The sequence below is a fragment of the Homarus americanus genome, unplaced genomic scaffold, assembly GCF_018991925.1.
Source record: "Homarus americanus isolate GMGI-L3 unplaced genomic scaffold, GMGI_Hamer_2.0 scaffold60615, whole genome shotgun sequence".
In the NCBI taxonomy this organism is placed as follows: Eukaryota; Metazoa; Arthropoda; class Malacostraca; order Decapoda; family Nephropidae; genus Homarus; species Homarus americanus.
This window is the reverse complement of record NW_024740045.1, coordinates 144,171-165,878: the sequence shown is the minus strand read 5'-3', so window position 1 is coordinate 165,878 and position 21,708 is coordinate 144,171. Positions and strand designations below refer to the sequence as shown.

Here is a 21,708-nt window from a genome sequence, read left to right as displayed (position 1 = left end):
ACACTTTTCTTCGTATTGTCAATGTCTCGTCTTTTCTATTTAGCGTTTGTAGAAATGATGGGGATGTGGTTAGGTTAGGCCAGGTGACTAGTTCTAAGGTGACGAGGAAGTTAGCATTGAGTAAAGGAGTGCCTAGGGGTAGATTCATTTCTCTTAAGCTGTTTATAAAGTATGGAAGAATATATAAAATCCTTTAGTAAATATGAGTCTGACTTCAGTCCTAAATATACCTACTAAAATTACTTTCGATTTGGTCTTTACTTCGTTATTATTTACCTCGGCCACATAGAGTTGAATGTAGTCAAGAAAAGTATAAAATTTAAACTATAACCCTGACTGATACCGAAGGAATACCCAATATGCTGAGGAGTTGATAATCTATTGAAGTCTCCATTAAACTAGAAACAATCATGGGAAGTTAGATTCACTGGATGGAAATTTTCTTGGTATATCAACAGTACTCCATAAAACCAGCTTCAAGGGATAAGGCATCACTACCTGGCGTCCCTTTCTGTATCGTATCAGAGGTTTATACTTGGTGGACATTTAAGGAATTAATCGGTTTTTGAACAGTAACTGACCACCGGATATGTGCCATTTATAAAACACGGGCATTGTCATCTACCCGTGTATTGTGGATGATGGAAAACGCTACAATGATCACTTTTTTGTAAGATGATTTAATATCTTTTTAATGATCAAACAACTTCCATTAACACGTATTGTAAAGGTAGCTAAGAGGTTCATCTATACGGAGAGTTATAGCAGGAGAAACTCTATCAAGTCTTTGTGATCATTTGAACGTCAGTCACCTCTCAGCCTCGTCCGTTGTCTCGCTATCAAGCAGCCTAGAAACATTCTCAGAAATATACGTTTTCAAATTGTTCTGTTTCCTCTGTTTCCTCTTTTTCCTTTTTTCCCATTCCAGTTTGTACTCTACCTCAGGGTTTCCATCACCATCGGAAAAAGAGAAAAAGTGTCAAACCTTTTTTTTTTTTTTTAAGAGAATACAAGGAAATATGGTAACGGATCATACCTAGCGTGGTACTTCGACGATAAAGACATACTGTTGTACACAAATCAAATAACCAGGATAACCAAAGTATTGAGCATCGTCTGTGTAAGAACCGTACAGTATACTGGGTAAAAAAAAAATAATCCCTCGCGCTCGAAATACAGATTCAACCAAGTCAAGACAGAAAGAAACAGGAATATATAATGCAATAAAAAATAAAAATAAATCTCCTGAAATAAATCCATGTTGGTATCCTGTATGTAATAATCACTCAAAATTTGGACAATATTTTACATTCCACACGTCGAGAAATTCACCCTCACCTTTCTACCCAAGCCACTGCAGAATATACACTGTGTACTTTAAGTGTGATATTCAGTGTGAAACAACAAACAATGGGTACTTGGCGTCATCCAGACTTGACGCTTTTCTCAGCTGACAGTACAAAGAGTCAGCGAGTCCTTGGATGTTGAGTTTTACTGAACACAAGAGTAACTACTTCGTCTTATAGCTGACTGTAAACAAACACAAGATATAGCAAGGTGAAAAAGTTACTTCTTTGAAATGTTTCTTTTGTATAATTAACAACAAAATTATATAATGAAACCAGTAAACATATTTAATAAATCATAATCAAAGTCTACAACAGCAGACCACTCAAGAGGAACAGTAATCATCCTAACTGGCAATTAACCTCTGTAACCAGTATACATAGACACCATTAGGATCGACGCATATCTTTCCTCAGGTCAACGACACAGGTATCATGATACACCTACATATCCTAACTAGGCTTTCTCGATGTGTCACCTGTGGGAAGGTTTATTAGCCTCTCGATATCTTAAGTAATTCAGGTGTCGTAGGTGTCAAGATCCAAGAGTCTCAGGTAGTCAGGAAGAATAAACCAGAATGGCTGACCTAACAAAAACGAGTAATTCATTGGAGAGAAGTAACATGCGAGTACATTTGAAAGTAATAACAATAGCAACATCACACATGACATAAAGCACTTAATGTTGGCAGCTTTTGGGATATCCTATTCATATATTTTTGCTGTGTGTGGGATTACTTACAACAATAGGAAGTTAATCTTGGTACTTAACTCCGACGCTACTCTCAATCCTGTTTTTATGAGGGAAAATAATTCGTAAATGTATAAACAAAAAAATTATGCCACAAGTCAGGATAACACAAAAGATGTAAAGACAAAAAAAAAAAAGCCCCACGGGGAAAAAACTACTTTATTCCACATTTCTTCTTTGCTCCAGAAACCAAAAAAAAAATTCATGATCGACGTTCGGTCATATTCTGCAACTCAAAGCATAAAAGAGACGCTGAAGAGTGAAACACAGTCACTTGGATTTTTATTTCACTTCGGGGAATTTCTTTGTTTGGGTCCGGGAGGGAAACCAATGAAATACTTGCCACTTGTGTTGTGTTCAGTCAATGTTAAATACGTCGTCATAGGAGTAAGGTGCAGCTAACAGTAAGATGCAGCTAACAGTAAGGTGCAGCTAAGGGTAAGATTCAGCTGACAGTAAGATGCAGCTAAACAATAAGGTATAGCTAACAGTAAGATGTAGCTAACAGTAAGGCGCAGCTAACAGTAAGGCGCAGCTAGCAGTAAAGTGCAGTAAGATAACACTACCAGATATAAATAACATACTCCACTTAACTTCTGTATTTTTACTCAATATGGTAATCAGATCATCCAATTACCCACAATGTCATTTCATTTTTACCCAAAGATTAAAATACAAAACACTGCAGTCAACACACGGCACTGTAAATATAGGTGTATCCTCGTCTAAAACTTATTCTCTGTATTTAGACAATCCAATTCGTAATCAATAGGAGTTAACTATGTAATTCTCTGCTTCTCACTGTACACGAAGAGGGGTGTAAATACAGTACCTATATATTTTACATTGCATCAATAGTCTTGTATGCAACAGTACAGAGTGGGAGACAATCAGTACCCGACCACATTGTATCTGTCCAAGTTTCATCTGTGTTAATATAGTATTTTTTACCTTTAGTTTAACGTCTTCACTGCAATGACATTAATATCTTGAGTATGATAAATGAACACCTTGAGTATGACGACTTAACAGCTTCAGTACAATGGATTAACCCCTTGAGTATGGATTAACACCTTGAATATGAGGAATTAAAACCATGTGTACAATAGTATAAAATCATCATACTCAAGGGGTTGTTATCATACTCAAAGTGTTAAGCCATCGTACTCAAGATTCTGTATTAAGTTCTTTTGCTCAAGGGGTTGAGTCCTCGTACTCAGGGGTTTAATCAGAACTATGTCCCACACTTCCTCACATTTTTCCTCTGTCGTCTTATCTTTCTTGACATCTTTAATTACGTTTTCTCCAACAATCATCACCGGAAAAGAACATTTTATTCTCCTCTCCGCTCCCGTGTGTGTGTGTGTGTGTGTGTGTGTGTGTGTGTGTGTGTGTGTGGTGCGAGTACGTGTGTATGTATATGTGTGTGTGTGTGTGTGTGTGTGTGTGTAGATGGGTTTTAGCTAGGCAGCTGAGTGGATATAGAGCTCTTTTCCTCTCCTAAGGGTACCAGGTTCGTTTCCAGGTTATCCTAAGTCGGCCCAGTTGTGAATTAGTATTTAACTTTATACTACTGTGACACCTATGGCACTAGTAAATATACCACAATATCTCACTCGACCTCAAGTATCATTCTGTCGCAATGGTCGAACCTTGGACATCTCTGACGAAGGCTTTGCACAAGTTTTGTCAACACACATCACTGTACATTTAGGCGTGTTGCTTACAGGATTCACACTGTTGCCTTAATTCCGTAGTCTCTTTTAACTTTTAGGCTTTTAAGCTTATTTGATTGGGCAGACTACAGCAGCCATTCCATCACAGTGAGTGACTTGACTTGCTGTGTGTATCTGATGAAATATTCCCTGCCTTCATGTTTGTTGTTGTGAGAAACTCGATTTTTGTTCTGTTTACCGAATTCTCACTTCGTCACAATAAATTCTCATCACTAAGTTCAGTAGAGTCACCAGTGGTTGTGTCTGTGTCGTTTTCGTTATTCTGGAAAGCATTTTGGGGAATTTCTATCACAGTTCAGTCAATTCACACCCTGTTGGAGTTTTACTTTACAACGTTGACTCCTTCAGAAGAGTATTCGTATAGCGCGTCACGGTGTACCCCCAACGCTCGTTAACGAGAGCGTGAGGGCAAGAACAAGAGCCCTTGGGGTATCGGGAAACTCTGAATGACCGATGGATGAAGAGGAAGTAAGAGAGAGACTATCGTTTGAGGCTACACACAGGGACGAGTAATTAGTTGAAGCAAAGGGAAACTGAACCTGACGCTCTGGACTTGTTGATATCGTCCTGCCATTGTGAAGGTTATGACCGTATGTATCGTGAGTAATCATACGTATTCCTCGTCCCAGATAAACACATATTCTTTAATGTTTATTTTATTCACGCCATCAGGACTATTAAACATTGTGAATAACTTAAGTATTGCAGCCAATGAGGGGGGGATCTTGAGTTACATGTTTACAACTATTTCCACTGGCTATTTTAGGAAGAAAAGTTACTTAAGGTTTTAGTTGTGAGAGGAATTTTTTTTTTTCTATACCAACAACAATCTTCAACTTTTTTTAATCAATTTTCTTCCTGCAGGAGTTTTAGATAGTAAGGAACCTCCAGTATTGAAACAGTTCCCTAGACAACGCTGCCATAAGCCTAGACAGAAAGACACACATGCACAAGCAATCTGTATATCAAGCTGGTGATTATCTGCGGGGGAGATTATACATTAATATTGTCTAACTCTCTTTTCAAAGCGACTTATCTTATATCAAACTTCTCTTAACAAACAATAACCTTTTTAAATCCATCGAGAATCTGGGGAAAATTTATATACAATACACTCACACAGTCATTACCAAAGTGCAGAAAATATTTACTAACCGCTTACTGCTCCCATAAAACAATATTGATGACCGTAAATTGAGCTAAAATATCCACGAATCACTCGGTAATTCACACACCAAATGCTCTCTGAATTGCCATAAAAATGTTCGGCATAACATTGCATTATGTCTATGTCCGCAAGAAAAAAGATACAGTCTATTGAAGGATGAACAGCAGGATTGGTAAACACTCAAGACATCATGGAGGTGCTAACAATAATATATATAATAAGGGCGTCTCTAGCCATCATGTAATTCCACGCCATCCTATCCTGAGATTTCGTCGACGCGTTTCAGAGAACCAGCGAGCGACCACCTGCCCCCCCCTCTCTCTCTCTCTCTCTGTCACTTGCACACGAGGACACACCTGCTGCGTCGCGCCTTGAAGTTCCTGTCATCTCATCTATTCGAATTCAGACTCGTTAACATGCACACTTGTGGTAGCTCTGGTTTAATTATGCATACTGAAGCCTTACTCATTGACGAAGTTGCTGCATTGGCCAGGAACACAGCGACGTGAAGGACCATTGACACATATCTCAATACAAACCCCCTCCCGACACACACACATACACACACACCGGTATTGATGGTCTGTGGTTAATGCCAGTGTTGTCATACATACACCAGTGACATACTCCCGGCATATCCTGTTCAGTTTAAAGCGAGGAAAAGTGGATATCCAAGCGACAGTCTTATCAAAATCACTGAACATAATTCATACTCGTAGTCGCAGGTAAATTCGTCCTGTATAGAAACCCATCAAGATCCTCACCTCTGCTGGGTGACCACAACACCAGACAGGCCTTATCTCCAGCTCCCACTACCAGCCACACACAGAGTCCTCACATTAAGACCTACAGACCAGTTACTGACTCTGCAATGCATCTCTTCGGATAGTGGATTGTTCAGTATTCCTAGACTGAAGTATTAAGTGTTGATGACGTATATATTAAATGGACAAATTACATCATCATCATCATCATCATCATCATCATCATCATCATCATCATCATCATCATTATCATCACGGAAGCTGCAGTTTCTTCCATAGTAGCCATATGTCTTGTCCAGCCAAGATATATTATCAGACATGGTACCTTACCAACCATAAGACTTAAACCAGTTACGAGACTTAACCAGTTACGAGACTTTACCAGCCACAAGACTAGGCCAGTTTAACCAGTCACCCGAGACATCACCAACCATGAGACTTTATACCACCTGCGAGAATTCACTTCCCAAGAGTCTTCACCAGCCTGGAGAATTCATCAACCACGAGCATTTCATTCATCGTCTGCTGCTGTGAAGATTCATTCGCATCTCCCACGCAAACTCACCCCTGACCATTGAGATATTCTAATAACCTGAGAGAGGCCAATAAGAGGGCCAACCAGAAGAGGAGCACCACCACAACCTTCTGAGAGTTTCCCCCCCAAAGGCTTCACTTGAGCGGAAAATGTCTCCCTCCTCTCGTGGTCGGCCCTTGTGTGTGTGTGGACAGAGGGTGGACGGCAACCCGAGGTATACCTGCTCTATATTTTACGTCAATAACCAAGGACGCTACCCACCCCCCACCCCCACCTACGAACCAATCCAAGGCCTCCCCAAAAAGAAAAAAATCCTTTCAAAAATATTTCATCAGTGATCCTGGAAGTCGACGATAGTTCATATATCATACACAGTTAGGGGAAGGGGGGGGGGGATGGGAGGTCCTACAAGATGATGTGGTTGTCAGTCTCTCGGGTTAAGAGTACAGCACCTGCAGGAGGAGGAGCAGAAGGGCGAGGAACTGAACTTGTGAGGGCTTTGAAGATTGGAGTGCCGGGATGGATTGAATGGACAGGTCACTTGTCCTAAGGTCTGCTGCTGGGTGCGCCTCGGTCAGTATTCAAATGACGTCCTTTCATCCCCACCATCTGTACTGCTTCTAACTCCTACTGCTGACTCCTACTCCCGACTCCTCCCCCTGCTGCTGCTGCTGCTGCTGTCACCTACTGCTGCAGCTGGTCTGGTGTCCTCCATTTAGTCTCTAACCTGTCCTGCCTCCCCACACCATTACTGATTTGGGTCCTAATGCTACTTTCGTTAATCACTTATGATTTCTCATATCTCTAACTTCCCTCACTGCCTTTTGAGGTTGTTGAGTCAGTTCTTCTTATTACTTTTCTTCCTGACGCTTCTCTTTACCTATTCTCTCCGGTCTTGTTATTATTTCCTTTTCTTCTTTTTACTTTATCTCAATATCGCTGTGGTTGATGTTCTTGCTGCTGTTTGTTGTCATCTTTGCTTCGGGATTTGACCTGTGGACAGCACTGGGGAAGTGACTCATGTGATGCTCAGTGTTGTGGGTGGGTGTGTAGAGTGACGGAGCACGAGGCTCTCTCTCTCTCTCTCTCTCTCTCTCTCTCTCTCTCTCTCTCTCTCTATCTGTTTACCACAGACGCAATACACATTTTTATCCCTTTGATACCAAGACGCAATAACATAAATTGTGGTTGATATAATACAAAAAAAATTTAATGAATACGAAATGTTGAAAATAAAAGTAAGAGTCTGAAAGAATATATCTCACAATGATTAAATTTCTATAGAAAAAATATAATAGAGATAGAACATAATTTTTCCACGTTTTATTTGTTTTTTAATTGAATTGTAAAGTTCTAATTTTACTCTGTACAAAAACATTACTTGTAAAATACTTTCTTGCAGGTTAGAACGTGCAGGAAAAACGAACTATGAATTTATAACGCTGAAAAATATTAAAAAAATAAAATAAAAAATACTCAGTTTTATGAATGCATTAATACAAGTCACTTTTGGAAGACAGTCTGGAGCACACACACCCACCCCCCACACACCCATCCCATCTCTTAAACACACTCAACCACAAACCCACCCAACCACACACACTATGAGCACGTGTTCCATTTGGGCGTTCCCTCAGAGTAAGCAGCCAGAGCCACTAGTCCACCTCCCACCCCACCCCGTCAACAACTTTTCCCCGTAAGTACCACAAAAACGAGTTATCTTCCACAACCAGAGAGGGAAGTACAACAACCACATGATATCCTCTACAACACCATGTTATCAGTGATTCAGAGATAACCTGTATATTGAACTCTCTATCTCCTGTTTTGTATTGAAGGCTTTTGTTAAATAATTGATTCCCTAATGTCATTATACATAATACTGTAGGTTATTTTTTTCCTTTGTTGAATTTTTTTAGCCTCTGACTATTGTATACGTTTCAATAAACTGGTAATTATTATTATGATTACACGCGTACGCACACACACACACACGTACCCTCCACACACACACACACACACACACACACACACACACACACACACTTCTCACTGTCTTTGTTTCCTGTGTAATGTTTATCATGATCATAACTTCAAGACAAACATTACCATTCGTACCCCCACACAACCATTCCTTAACCGATACAAAATCTCCAGTATTCCTTCCAACGTTTTATCATCTTTACTGTCTTTGTGTAACGTGATCACGGAGCAGAACTATGATTTACGTAGCAGGAACGACACACTGCCTCTTACGACACTGTTACTTATATCTATTCAAAGGTTATGCTATGTCTTGTATTGGGTAAGAGAAATATTTCGTGGGTGTAGAGGTGCCGAGCTGGCTGCTGCTGTTGCGCTATACACGAGGAGCTGTAGCTTACGAGAGGAGGAGGGAGCACTGTGTCACTTGTATGAGAGAGAGAGAGAGTATGTGTGGTATTTCGACTATGCACAGACGGGAGATACTATTAACCTTTTCTACTTAAGTCATAGAATAAGCAAATTTTAGTGTGTTTGTGTGTGTGTGTGTGTTCATTCACCCAAACATTCACGCACACACACACATCATGTCCAGAGTTGATATATATATACAAAATTATGTATACTTTGATTTTTTTAAGAATAAAAACGTAATGTCATTTTATTTTGGGATGAGGGAGCAACGGAGGAAAGGGAAAGAGGAAGGGAGGGAGGAGCGGGGGTAGGGAGGGAGGCAGAGTGAAGAGGGAAGGGAGGAAGAGAGGGAAGAAGGGAAGGCGGAGACGGAGAGAGAGGGGAGGGGGAAAAGAGAGAGGGAGGGAAGGAAGGATGGAAAGAGAAGAGGGAGGGAGGGAAGGAGGGAGGGAGGGAGGGGACAAGAGACCCGACGCGAGAAAACTTGACTCTGTGGATGCTCTTGTTCACGAGTCCAACTTCGGCTTTACTGCGTCTGTATATCGAAAACCTATGGAAAGTGGGACGGCGGGCTATCCACTGTTTTAGCACCTCGACTCCTGGTTGGGCTACCTCGTCAACGCCTACTAAGTGAGAGAACTCTGTTTCTTTCTCCTTTCTGCTCATTTTCTTGGTGATCGTGTACTGTATTTTAACATATCAGTCGCCGTTATGATTTAAGGTAAAGATAATGTTACTACTTTTGAGCTTTTGTTACCAGGTTCCTATGTAAGAGAAGCACAAATAGCTCCCTCTGATGTTGTTCGATTGTCAATATTTACTTATGCGAACGTTTATGACTTTGATACGTAAGGGTGAATAGGGCTGCCAGTGTGAGAGTCTGTGTTATGGGGACTGTTGTATCTCCCATTGTAATGTTTCACCATCACCCTCATGCACGCTGATGACAAGTGGGGTCGTGACTCGTGACTGTAACAAATTTTATGTAAAAGATTAGACGAATTATCCAGTCAGTGAAAAAAGGAGAAAGGGTAAGTAAGGCAGAGAAAGAGAGGGAGAGTGGACGGGTAAGAGGAGGAGGAGGGTGAGTCGTGCCACCAGGTGAGTCGAGGAGATCAACAGGTAATTACGTGTCCATCACGATAAGTCTGACAGGTAGCTACTTCATCTGAGCCATTTTTTTTTTAATTTTCGTTGCTATTTTCTTCTGCTTTGGAATTTTTACCACTTTCATGTTTTATTGATATTTTGTTGTACGTTTGCATGAATTAAATATACATCCCAAATGTTTTTCTATAATATACCATAAAAAGTGAAGTCAGAATTAAAATTTGGCTAAAATACCTTCTGCTATTGGTGTCATTAAGTTAGCGTATATTCACATGATATTTATACAACCAAGTCGTTTTATTACTCTCTCTCTCTCTCTCTCTCTCTCTCTCTCTCTCATACGCAAGATAACTTTTTTGCCACACGCGCGTTAAAAATTCGGTCTTATATGCGTAAAATAGGAGGCAGCAGAACCTTGCCAATGTGGATGCCTTAATTGCTAGCCACTAATAGCGTCCCCTTTACCATTGAGACTATTCCCAGGAGACTAAGGCTTCAGTCTGGCCCAAATGGAATGACATGAATAAGAGATAAGGAAACTGCCTGTATCCCCTGGTATCTCCCATTACCACTGATGATCCGAGAGGCGGTAGGGTGATGAGAGGAGGAAGAGAGACAATGGGTGAGAGATAATTAATATGTAGAATGATAAGGAAGGAATGGAGGGGGAGGAATGGGTGTGAGAGACAGGAGGTGTGGTGTGGTGGTGGTGTGGTGTGGTGGTGGTGTGGTGGGTGTGGTGGGTGTGGTGTGGTGTGGTATCGAGAGAGAGAAAATGAGTTTTAGAAGGAAGAGATTAGTTAGACGATAAGGAAGAAAATACTGAAAAGCGACAGAGAAAGAGAAACAACAAAGAGATATTACGTGCGAGGAAGAAAATAAAGGATATAGAAAGAAAGAAAATGAGAAAAAAGAACATGGGGAAACAGAGATATATAGAAAAATAGAGAAATATATAGAAAAAGAGCAAGATAGTTGGTGATAAAGAGAGAAATGAGAGGCAAATAGAGAGAGAAATATAAAGAGAGACTAAACATCATCCTCATTATTATCAACATACGGTGTTAATATCCCCACGGTCTTATCTTGTCAAGCGCCTCGTTGGGAGTAATTGGATGAAGAAAAAAAAATGCCCCTATTAAGTTTCAGTCCCAATTTTCTCTGTTCCTCATTTCTTGAAAGTCAGATGGAAATGTAGGCTTTTGGGGGCTTTTTTTTTAATATTCTCGGGTAAACTTTCCTTTAATTAGAAATGAAGACTTGACAGGTGGTTCTTGATGCCAGCTGATCTAGGGGGTGAGGGGGGAGGGAGGGTGTGGGAGGCAGGAGGGGGAGAGGGGAGGGTGAGGAGTGGAGAGGGGGGAAGGGAGGAGGAGGGAAATGGGGAGTCTACACCTCCCTAGTCTTTTTTAAGTCGTCTCTATTTTATTCTTAATTGTTACATTGACTCTTTATCTTTCACGGCATGTACAATCCACTCCAAAAAACAAAAACTATCGATACAAAATTTTATTGAAAAAATATGACACAACGGACGAAGGATTTTGACAGCCCTACCGAGACAACAGGAGTCGTAGTGTTCATTCTGAAATTCATCGATCACCCCAAGTAGAGATAGTTTATTTGAGTGGCTATACAACAAGAAAGGAGTTGTTTTGGAATATTGCAACTAAGTTTTTTGAAAAGAATCATAGAATATTTGATTTTCCTTTTGACTGTCTTTAGTGTGTGTGTGTGTGTGTGTGTGTGTGTGTGTGTGTGTGTGTGTGTGTGTACCTATTGGCCCCTCTGATGGTAATGTTAGGATCCTCTCACTAATATCAGGATGGATTTAATACCTTTCTTGTCGATACTTAAACCTGTTTCATTCCCACTAACTGAATGACAAATTCCTTAGCGTATCCCCCGTACTGACGTAAAGGGATTCACACACACACACACACACACACACACACACATTAAAGGTGTTTGTATATGAAGAAATATTAATTATAAAAACCCAACATTTTCAAACTAATACTGTATACCTGAATGCAATCACTTATGACCTTTTAACTTTGCAACATTAAAAAAATTACACAACTCCTCTATCTGCATTTGTTGGGCGAACTGGGTCACAAAACTTAAAATGAAAACAAAATATCTTCTTGTGGATTTTAGTTCAGATTGGACAAAATATTGAGAATTGACAGGAGATAAAAATCGTGGTTGTGCGACACTGTTTCACGCTTGATCCCTGTCAGGTGAATAAAAATCAAAGTTAGAATAATACCCACGTTGTTGTGTATAGGATTTGTCGTGAGTTTTATTTTGACCCCCCAAAAAACTTTCATCCGTATAGATTAAGATGCGTCACACCTGTAGATAGAAATACGTTTTGTTATAGCGTTTGACCTTTGATCTCCCACACTCACCTCTATCCTCCCCACTACCATTCCCGTTACTCATCCTTCCCGTCTTTCACCCCCTTCCTTCCCCATCCCTCCCCCCCCCCCTATAAAAAAAAAGAAAAGAGGGAATTGGCTAGGGTCGGAAAATCCACAAAAATGAAAAGGTTGTTTGAACGAAATTTGAGACAGATACCCAAGGTGTGAAGAGGGTCGACGAAGAACAATAGAAATGACGACGACCAATTGTAATGGTTTGAAAGGAATACAGAAAGAAACAAAAGAAACTAAGAAAAAAATATAAGAGAAAAGAGGAATAACGAAGGAAAGAATGAAAGAAAAATTAGAAGTAGGGATCGGATGAGAAACGTTATATAGGAAGGCGTAAAAGAAAAAATAAGTATTATGTCACTGTACTAGAGTCAAACACCCCCCCCCACATTGTGAAGGTATAGAGGAGCCCATCCCCTTTAACCATCGAGTCGGTTGACCTCCCAAAGGAGACGGCAAGTTCACCTCTCACATGTTATTGACACCCACCATCGCTAATGTTACAGACTACCTCCTCATTACTGACTTCCTACCACACATTACTTATTACTTTCTTCTTCCTTCTACACGCTACTGAGTACTTCCTCCTCCTTCCTACCACACACTGCTGAGTACTTCCTTCTTCCTACCACACACTAACTCCCTGGGTCTCTCTCGCAGGAGGTGCTGGCGGTGTGTCCATCGTAAGGCTGACGGTGCCGGAAGTGGTGAAGACCAACACGACGGCTGTGGTGCTTGACTGTGACTACCAGGTGGACGAGTGGGAGCGACCAGGCCTCGTCGTCAAGTGGTGAGTCATCTAGCTGGGTAGGTCAGTGATGAGTCACCTAGCTGGGTAGATCAGTAGTGAGTCACCTAGCTGGGTAGGTCAGTGGTGAGTCACCTAGCTGGGTAGTTCAGTGGTGAGTCATCTAGGTAGGTAGGTAAGTGATGAGTCACCTAGCTGGGTAGATCAGTGGTGAGTCACCTAGCTGGGTAGATCAGTGGTGAGTCACCTAGCTGGGTAGATCAGTGGTGAGTCACCTAGCTGGGTAGTTCAGTGGTGGTCATCTAGCTAGGAAGTGGTGAGTCACCTCTAGATCAGTAGGTGGGTAGTTCAGTGGGGAGTCAGTGATGAGTTACCTAGCTGGGTAGTTCAGTGGTGAGTCATCTAGCTAGGTACGTAAGTGGTGAGTCACCTAGTTAGGTAGATCAGGGGTGAGTCACCTAGCTGGGTAGTTCAGTGGTGAGTCACCTAACTGGGTAGATCAGTGGTGAGTCACCTAGCTGGGTAGTTCAGTGGTGAGTCATCTAGCTGGGTAGGTCAGAGATGAGTCACCAAGCTGAGTAGATCAGTGTTGTCACCTAGCTAGGTAGATCAGTGGTGAGTCATCTAACTGGGTAGGTCAGTGGTGAGTCATCTAACTGGGTAGGTCAGTGGTGAGTCATCTAGCTGGGTAGGTCAGAGATGAGTCACCAAGCTGAGTAGATCAGTGTTGAGTCACCTAGCTAGGTAGATCAGTGGTGAGTCACCTAACTGGGTAGATCAGTGGTGAGTCACCTAGCTGGTTAGGTCAGTGCCGTAGTAAGCCATCTAACCTAACCTCACCGGGGTGTTCATGACGGGGTGTTTGTGTGTTCAGGTACGTGGACAAACTCCATCTGGTGTACCAGTGGATACCGCCGCTGCGCCCCCAGGCCCTGGGTGTGTTGAGTGGCCGGGTCAACACCACCTACGAGGCCTCTAGGGACCCCTGGGCCGTGCACCGGGCCCTCTACATCCCTCACCCGGACCCCTCATTGTCTGGCCAGTACTCCTGCTCCGTCAGTACCTTCGAGGATGAGGACACCCGCACCGCACACCTCCTCGTCTGGAGTGAGTCTCTCCTTTAGTTGTTTAGTTTTATTCAACGTCTCTTGTTTACCTCCATTTTTATCTCATTCCTCCATGTTCACTTATTCTTCTATCTATCTCCAGTTGCTTTATCTCCTCTTTTGTTTACCTCCATTCATTATCACTCGTTTCTATTAACCTTCCTTTACTCTCAATCCTTCATCTATTGTTTATCAGTTATTTGGTTATTGTTTATGACTTATCTTCAGCTACTCTTACGGCAAAGTTTGTTTTTGTGAGTCATTCTTCGGCAAGGTTTGTATTTGCTGCTTACATATCAACACATGACTTACTCTTTGGGTAAGTTTGTGTCGTCTTTTGAGGCAGTCAGAGTTTGTCTTTGTTTCTGAGTCAGGTGTTATTAGTATTGTATGTTGTTCTTGTGTTGAGTTTGTGTTTGTTTATCAGGCAAGTTAATCCAGACATATGAACGGTAGTGACTTGGTTCTCTTATTGCATTTAAGGGTTAGCTAGACAGTCAAATTTGTATTCCAATAAAAATACATCATTGTTTTTAATTTATCCATCTATCATTTTAATTTTTGTCTCGTATTTTTTCCTTAACTCTTTTACTTACATGATAATTTCACCTTTACCATTGAAATTACCTTTACTAATTAGTTTTTTTGCAGGTATCAACTCGGTATTGCTAACCTATGTCTACTTTCTCTACCTTCTCTACCTCGACACCAGAACCGGCCAACTTCGTAGACCTCAAGTACTGGAGACCTTCTGAGCACCTGGTTAACATTACCTGCTTGGCCTCCGGTGTATCGCCTAGACCTGAGTTCACCTTATATACGAAGGACCCCAATGGCACCAGGTGAGGTTTAGGGAGGGTGGTAGGGGGGAGGGGGGGAGGGAGAGGGGAGGGAGGGAGGTGTGAGGGGTGGAGAGTGGGAGAATGAGGGGTGGAAATAAAGGGTGAAGGAGAGTGAAGGAATGCAGAGAAGACGAAGAGATAGCGAGTGATATGAAGGGAGAAATACCATCATGTAACACACCATCAACACACACAAAATCATCAACTAACATCATCAACATCAACATCATCAACTAACAGTCCTTGGCGTGACACAGGTTGGAGGTGGACGTCCGAGGAATATCAGGTCATCGTAAGGACGGGGAGTGGTGGGCGGGGGCGTGGGGGCTGATCGTGTGGGCGGACACTGAACCTGACACTATCATTGGCTGCAGGCTCACCCTCCCCGGCACCTCCCACACTGAAACCAGGAAGAAGGTCTACCGCCCAGGTGAGTACATTAGTGTCTTATTATCTTCCTTATACTACTTGCAGCTTACAAGAATTCCCTCCAGGTATTTTATTATCTTTATTTAATATGACTCAGTTTATCTTTTTCTACCTGCTGTAAGTACTCGTATATCTTCACTAAAACACTAAACCCTTTTACCTGTGTGTATCTGACTATTATTTAGAATTATTTAATATTTCTATCAGCATCGACTTTCTTACAAACTGTGGCTATAAATATGCAAATACCTTACTTGTTTTCCACAACTCGCCATATCGGAAAGGCTAATGAGGTGTCAATAGACGGTGCTTACACGACAAACAAGAACCAGTGAGACGCCTGTTTCAACCTTATCCTGTGTGGGGAGTTTTTCTGTGACTCCTGCTTCTTCTCCTCCTCCTGCTTCTCCTCCTCCTGCTTCTCTTCCTCCTCCTCTCTTCCTCCTCTCTTCCTCCTCCTACCTGCTGTGCACAACAAGGTCACACCCACAGCTCCGGCACAAGTCAACAAAACCCTCACGTCTTTCAATAACCCTCTTTCAAACACCCCCTACCTGCGTAAACAAGCACCTGAGTCCCTTCCAGCTGATTGATATTCCCTCCCACCTGTCTCTTAGCGTATGTAAACAAACCTCACCTGTGCCACATATATTCCAGTCATTTATATTACCAAGGAATCTATTTTTATGTAATGTATTTTACCTGGCTGGAATTTATCACCTAACTTGTATATAAATTAGTTAACAGTCTCTTCAGGTATAGGTAAACTTATATTTTACTAACTTATAAGACATTTAAGCCACGATGACACACCACTAAGGCAGAGCTAACAAGATACACCCCGTCTCCTTTACATGCATTATGAAACAAAATGCTAAACCTACTCTGGCGTATCTCAAACACGAATTTAACCATACCACAAACTACCTTTTACCTGCCCCCATACGATTGTCCAACCAAACCAAACCAAACCTAACCTAACCTAACCTAACCTAACCTAACCTAACCTAACCAAACCTAACCTAACCTAACCTAACCTAACCTTGCTCCTGATCACAACAACAATATACTCAACTGAAACCTGATCCACAAATTTGTCTATATTTCTCAACATACATTAAGCTATTGTCTGTTTATAAGTAAGAAAGCAAGAATCATGGTGAGAGGAAGTACTGTGAACCTGATGTAAATGATAAGTTATTTAAGGTGAGGTGAAAAGGTTGGAAGAGATTTGGAATAGAGACAAAAAAGCAGATAATTTAGTAGATATTAATGGCAAATTATCATCAAATTCTCACACAACTTGTAAGAGAAATCGAAATTATTATGAAAGTTAAATAAAAAAAAATGCTAAAGAGACAAATGAATGAAGAATAGATTATAGTCAAGGAGGAAGTAAAGAGATAGGAACAAATGCCAATAGGAGACTTGAATATGTAATAGGCAAGGAGATAAAGATTGCCAAAATAGACCAACTATATAAGAGAGTACTGAAGGGACACACACACACACACACACACACACACACACACACACACACACACACACACACACACACATAGCCACTCTCATCTCTTGTGTGTGTAAAGGAACAAAGAACAGAACCATCAAGGGAAATCTATACGGACATACGTAATAAAAAAGGTAAATTAATTAGTTGATGAAAGGTATAATGGATATAGAGAGACGAGAAAGAGAGAAGATACAAGGAAAGGAATGATATTAAGCATTTATTGGCTTTAAGGATTTGTGAATCTTCTTAGCTTGCCGATTGAATTGAAACATGAATAGTAAATCAACAGCTGAAAGGGAGTCGGGTTTTTCTTTTAAGACTGTGGTGGTGAGGGTTTGAGGTAGAATAAAAATTTAATAAAAAAAAATTCTGGGTTGAGATAGAGCGTTTGGGGTAATATATTCTGTAAGCTTGTTCACTATGTAATACACGGGCTGGTGAGGAAGGCGGTGTAGAGGAGGAGGAGGCAGGAGGAGGAAGAAGTGGAAGATGAATAGAGGCACTGGAAGCATCAGGAATTAATAAAAAGAATACCTATGATATTTTACCATTAAGCTGATTAACCAATTACATCGTTTTGTTCAGGATTTAAAAAAATAAAAATAAGAGATAAGAAAGTTTGATAAGAACATCAGAGAGAACACACGGTGATAATCAGAAAAGTGATTCAATGACGAGACACAACAGAGGATAGGTTAGGTTAGGTGAAAATTACAAACATCAATGGAAATAAAGTTGTCAAGAGGAATAAGAAGCTGGAAATTGGAATCCTGAAGTGCCTTTAATGTTAAGAAGTGTAGAAGATCTGAGAGAGGTAACGAGGATACGGACCGTGACCTGAAGAGTGTTGTAAGGCGTAGGTGTATGTTGCAAGGTGTGGGGTGCTGTGTGTGTGTTAAGATAGGTTGTGAGGTTATGAGGTCAGAGAGGAACGATTTAGATGGGTCCTCAGGCTAATAAAACAATGCACGAGTCTTCTTTGGGATGAGTAAAGACGAAATATGGACGAGTCTTCGGAAGAACAGTGGATTAAACAAGACTCACTTTATAGGAAAGAATTACCCCCTCTGAACCTTTAGTGAGACAAAAACGTAGGAATTTGTTGAAGGTTTTGATCGTCGATGGAACAAGAGGCAGATTTATACATTTTATGTCCATCCAAATCAATTTTCTTTCTTTTGGTTTCAAAAATAGTTCCCTCGTGGTGTACCACGAAATTTCCCCATGTTCCAATAACGAATCGTACATATTTTTCTTTTTTTTAGCCAAAAACGCTTCTTGCATAACAACCATGGGAGTACTACAGCATGGTATACACCACGGCTGATCTTGCATATGGGCCTAAGAGGCTGCATGATGCTGGAATAGAGAATTGCATCAAGGATCATGTACTGTAATAATGAAATAACCGAATTCAAAGTTCCAGAAGTTATTTGAGTTAATGATATACGTAAGTCATGTTATAGAAAATCACTGGATGAAGAAAATTCACCCGGTGATTTTATATAGCAAACGCGATCCCGCTCTTCAACACGTGAGGTAACGGCGACTCACTTAGCGGTGACGTAAGACCCCCGAGTAAGTACAAAAACATCGATAACTTGTATATAAAACAGACTCGGACATACCTGAAGCGTGATGTGCTATGGTGTGTTACGGTCCCTTGATGAGCTGTTAACTTTCACCTACCTGGAAAAAAAACCAAGATTAACCTTCCATCCCACTTAACTCGTATCAACATTTTTGTAAATTTTAAGGAGAAAGTCGCCACCTATACCACGTTATATATTGGGTGGATCTCAAGGATATGTTTGTTGTAAGTCAAAAATGCTTACAGGTGGGAGAGGAAAATAATAATTACTATGAACCTGCATTAGTATCTTTAGAAATGTTCTTACGAAACGGCAACAGTTTATGGGGGCAACGGCAATTGGCGAGAGAAACCAACCAGACATAACCAAATCACATTCCCTCTTTCTCTCCTATGATATAAACATCGATGTATTACAGTAATATGTTTGCAAGACTCTACCCCCATTAAAAAAAGGTGATGACTCTCCTTAATCCTTACCATCAATTGTACTCTTTAACTAACAGGAATAATCATGATGCTAACAATATTATTAGTTAACACCAGATATTAATAATGGTATCTGTCCATCATATCATAATAAGAGCAGCAGAAGTAGCGTGCTTACCTTGCCCTGGTGGTAGAGGAAGCCTTGGCGTTACCCGTCATTTCTTGCGCCGCCAGGGACCATCCAGCCTGAAACAACATTCATGGATTAAGCCACAGTTCTACTTTCATTACTCCAATTATATACAACTTGATTGATATTTAAACCAACATTATATCAGTAACTTCCATATGCCAACAAGCATCAGTACAGCTACTCGATATAACTTGACACAGTGATGTAAAAGAAGTCATAATGGTTACAATCCAAAGAGTAACTCACTGACAAACCTACACTGACAACTTTCTGGTGCTGTGATTCTTATTCGTTTAATTAGGAATATGTTTCTACAACATTTTCTCTAAAACATTTTCCGGTTCATTTATCATTCCAGGCTATATGACTTTAATATACTGTACTCTATGTAAGTCCATCGTTATTATGTAATATTACCCTCAAGTTTCAAATGTAATTACCATTTTTCTGACAAGTTACATATTATTTACAGGAATTGGTACAAATAATTAAGATGCGACCATTCATTGTATAGTTAGTTTTATCAGGTGAAGGTTAGGTTAGGTTAGGAAACACAAAATAACGTTAAAATTTGGAATAGGTCAGCCATGATATCCGAGAGCCGCTAGGGAAGGTTGTTGCTGATCTTTTGTTTGGCAAAAAATTATTTCCTCTGTCATTTTAGGAATGTTCTTGATACACCGAAGAACTTTTCTTCTATTGAAAAGTGTCCTAACTCGGCTCCTTAATGCGGACACCTGTTATTTAATATTACACTGTTGAAGCTTATTACAATAGTTAGGTTAGGTTTCGTTAAGTTTGATTTTATCAATTTGGTGTATGGTTTTACCCCTTTAACTCAAAGCCCTGCCTACTTTTTGTGATCAAAATTGTATTTTTTTAATTAAATTCAAAGTTAAAAGAACTCGAAAAATATAAATTTCCGACGCGACCGACCGCCCAAGCGGCTAACGAGCCGATCAGTGATCGTCCATTGAGGCGGTGAATATGGAAAATATTTGTTTGCATATTCAGTAAAGAGATGGCATAAGAGTGGTGAATATGAATGTTATTTCAATTCATAGTTTCTATTCGATACATATTTAATCGTAACACAATTAATGTATAGCTATTCACTTTAACGTCCGATTTTAAATCTGTAAATTATTTCTAAATGTCCTTGAGTATAATCTGCTGTCATATTACTTCGTTTGAAAATATAATAAATTTTCCACGGCACGATTTGTTTTTACAATATTCTTTTGAGTCTTGTTTTAACATTTATCGATCAAACTCGATTATTATTTCACAAAATTGTGTTCTACGAAAAAAAAAAAAGCGAAATTATTATTCTAAAGATTCCAAGATGTAAGCAGTGCAGACGACAGCCGGTGACAGTGGCCCACCACACATCGGAGTGAACACTATTTGACTTAATTGGCATCACACGATTTTTCTGGAGTTATACTTCCTTATTGTATATCCCTTGATCCTCACCGTGTAGCCTACTGTCCAGTCAGTAAAAGAAGTATCGACCATCCCAAAGTCGGTGGAATAGAAAATGAACAATAAAACCAACTGACGCCGGTAACCAGAGGACCATACTTGTTTATCAACTCTACATCTTCATATTTAACACATTAACCTCAATGAATACAACCCGTGTTGACCACCACTTACCTCTTGTTCTTATATTCCCGCACCAACGACGACACTTCACTGTGACACTTTATAACTCTTCATGTAGCACTTCTTAACACAACAACAACGGCTACCAAACTGACCGTCGTGGTTCCTGACACTGATTTATAAAACATCTCAAAGTAGGTGTCGGAGCTTCATGGGACTAATTGAACTTGTGTCATTACTGTGAGAAGACTTCGCTTGTATCTCTCTCTTTGAATTTACGAAATACCTGGTTCGTTGATCTAGAACACGCTGTAAATACTTGTTATATTGCAACATAAATTATTCTGTGTTCATAATAAACCTTTAGTCATCCAATTATGAAGACTATTATCCCATATGAATCAGTTCACGGTATCGAACACACATCACCGCTGGTCATGAACCTCTGATACAACACTACCAAACTTTGTCCTCTTCAGTGTCTCAAAGTGTCCGTCAACTGTGAAGAAACTGTGATAATTTGGTTCTTATTTTGCTGAACTACGTTTATTAACTGAATAAAACATAAAACACATTATGATATAAAACACAACAATATTAAATCGTCAAATATCGATAACAAATGACAAAAGATCACATGTTTTCTTCAAATCAACGCTTTCGGACACATCCACCAGGCAGGACTACCACCACCAAAACAACGTAACATTATCCTTATACTCTTGAGGGCTGTACTAATGTGTTATACAGACTGTAGGTAAACTCACTCGATTTTTTTTTCCTTTAACAACGCAGTGTGATTTACATTCCCCAGGTACATTTCAAAGATGTATTGTACGTTTATTTATTATGGATGCCACATAAATAATATCCAGTGAATGTTAATAGAATTTGATTTATATCCTTTGTAAGAAGTACAGTAACCCCCCATTAAATAAAACTAAGCTTATCCCACACTCAATAATAGAACGTACATTGAAATTAATAATATATGCAGTGATATA

At 40.3% G+C, this 21,708-nt stretch overlaps 1 protein-coding gene across 3 annotated transcripts in view; it reads left to right on the top strand.

Moving 5' to 3' along the window:
- Positions 1-21,708, top strand: part of LOC121875052 — a 131,683-nt gene that overhangs the window by 95,642 nt on the left and 14,333 nt on the right. For all 3 annotated transcript variants that reach the window (XM_042379401.1, XM_042379402.1, XM_042379400.1), the window contains exons 3-6: positions 12,906-13,035; positions 13,868-14,100; positions 14,812-14,941; positions 15,199-15,371. In XM_042379401.1, coding sequence (XP_042235335.1) covers positions 12,906-13,035; positions 13,868-14,100; positions 14,812-14,941; positions 15,199-15,371 — 666 coding nt within the window. The remainder of the gene's footprint in view (positions 1-12,905; positions 13,036-13,867; positions 14,101-14,811; positions 14,942-15,198; positions 15,372-21,708) is intronic.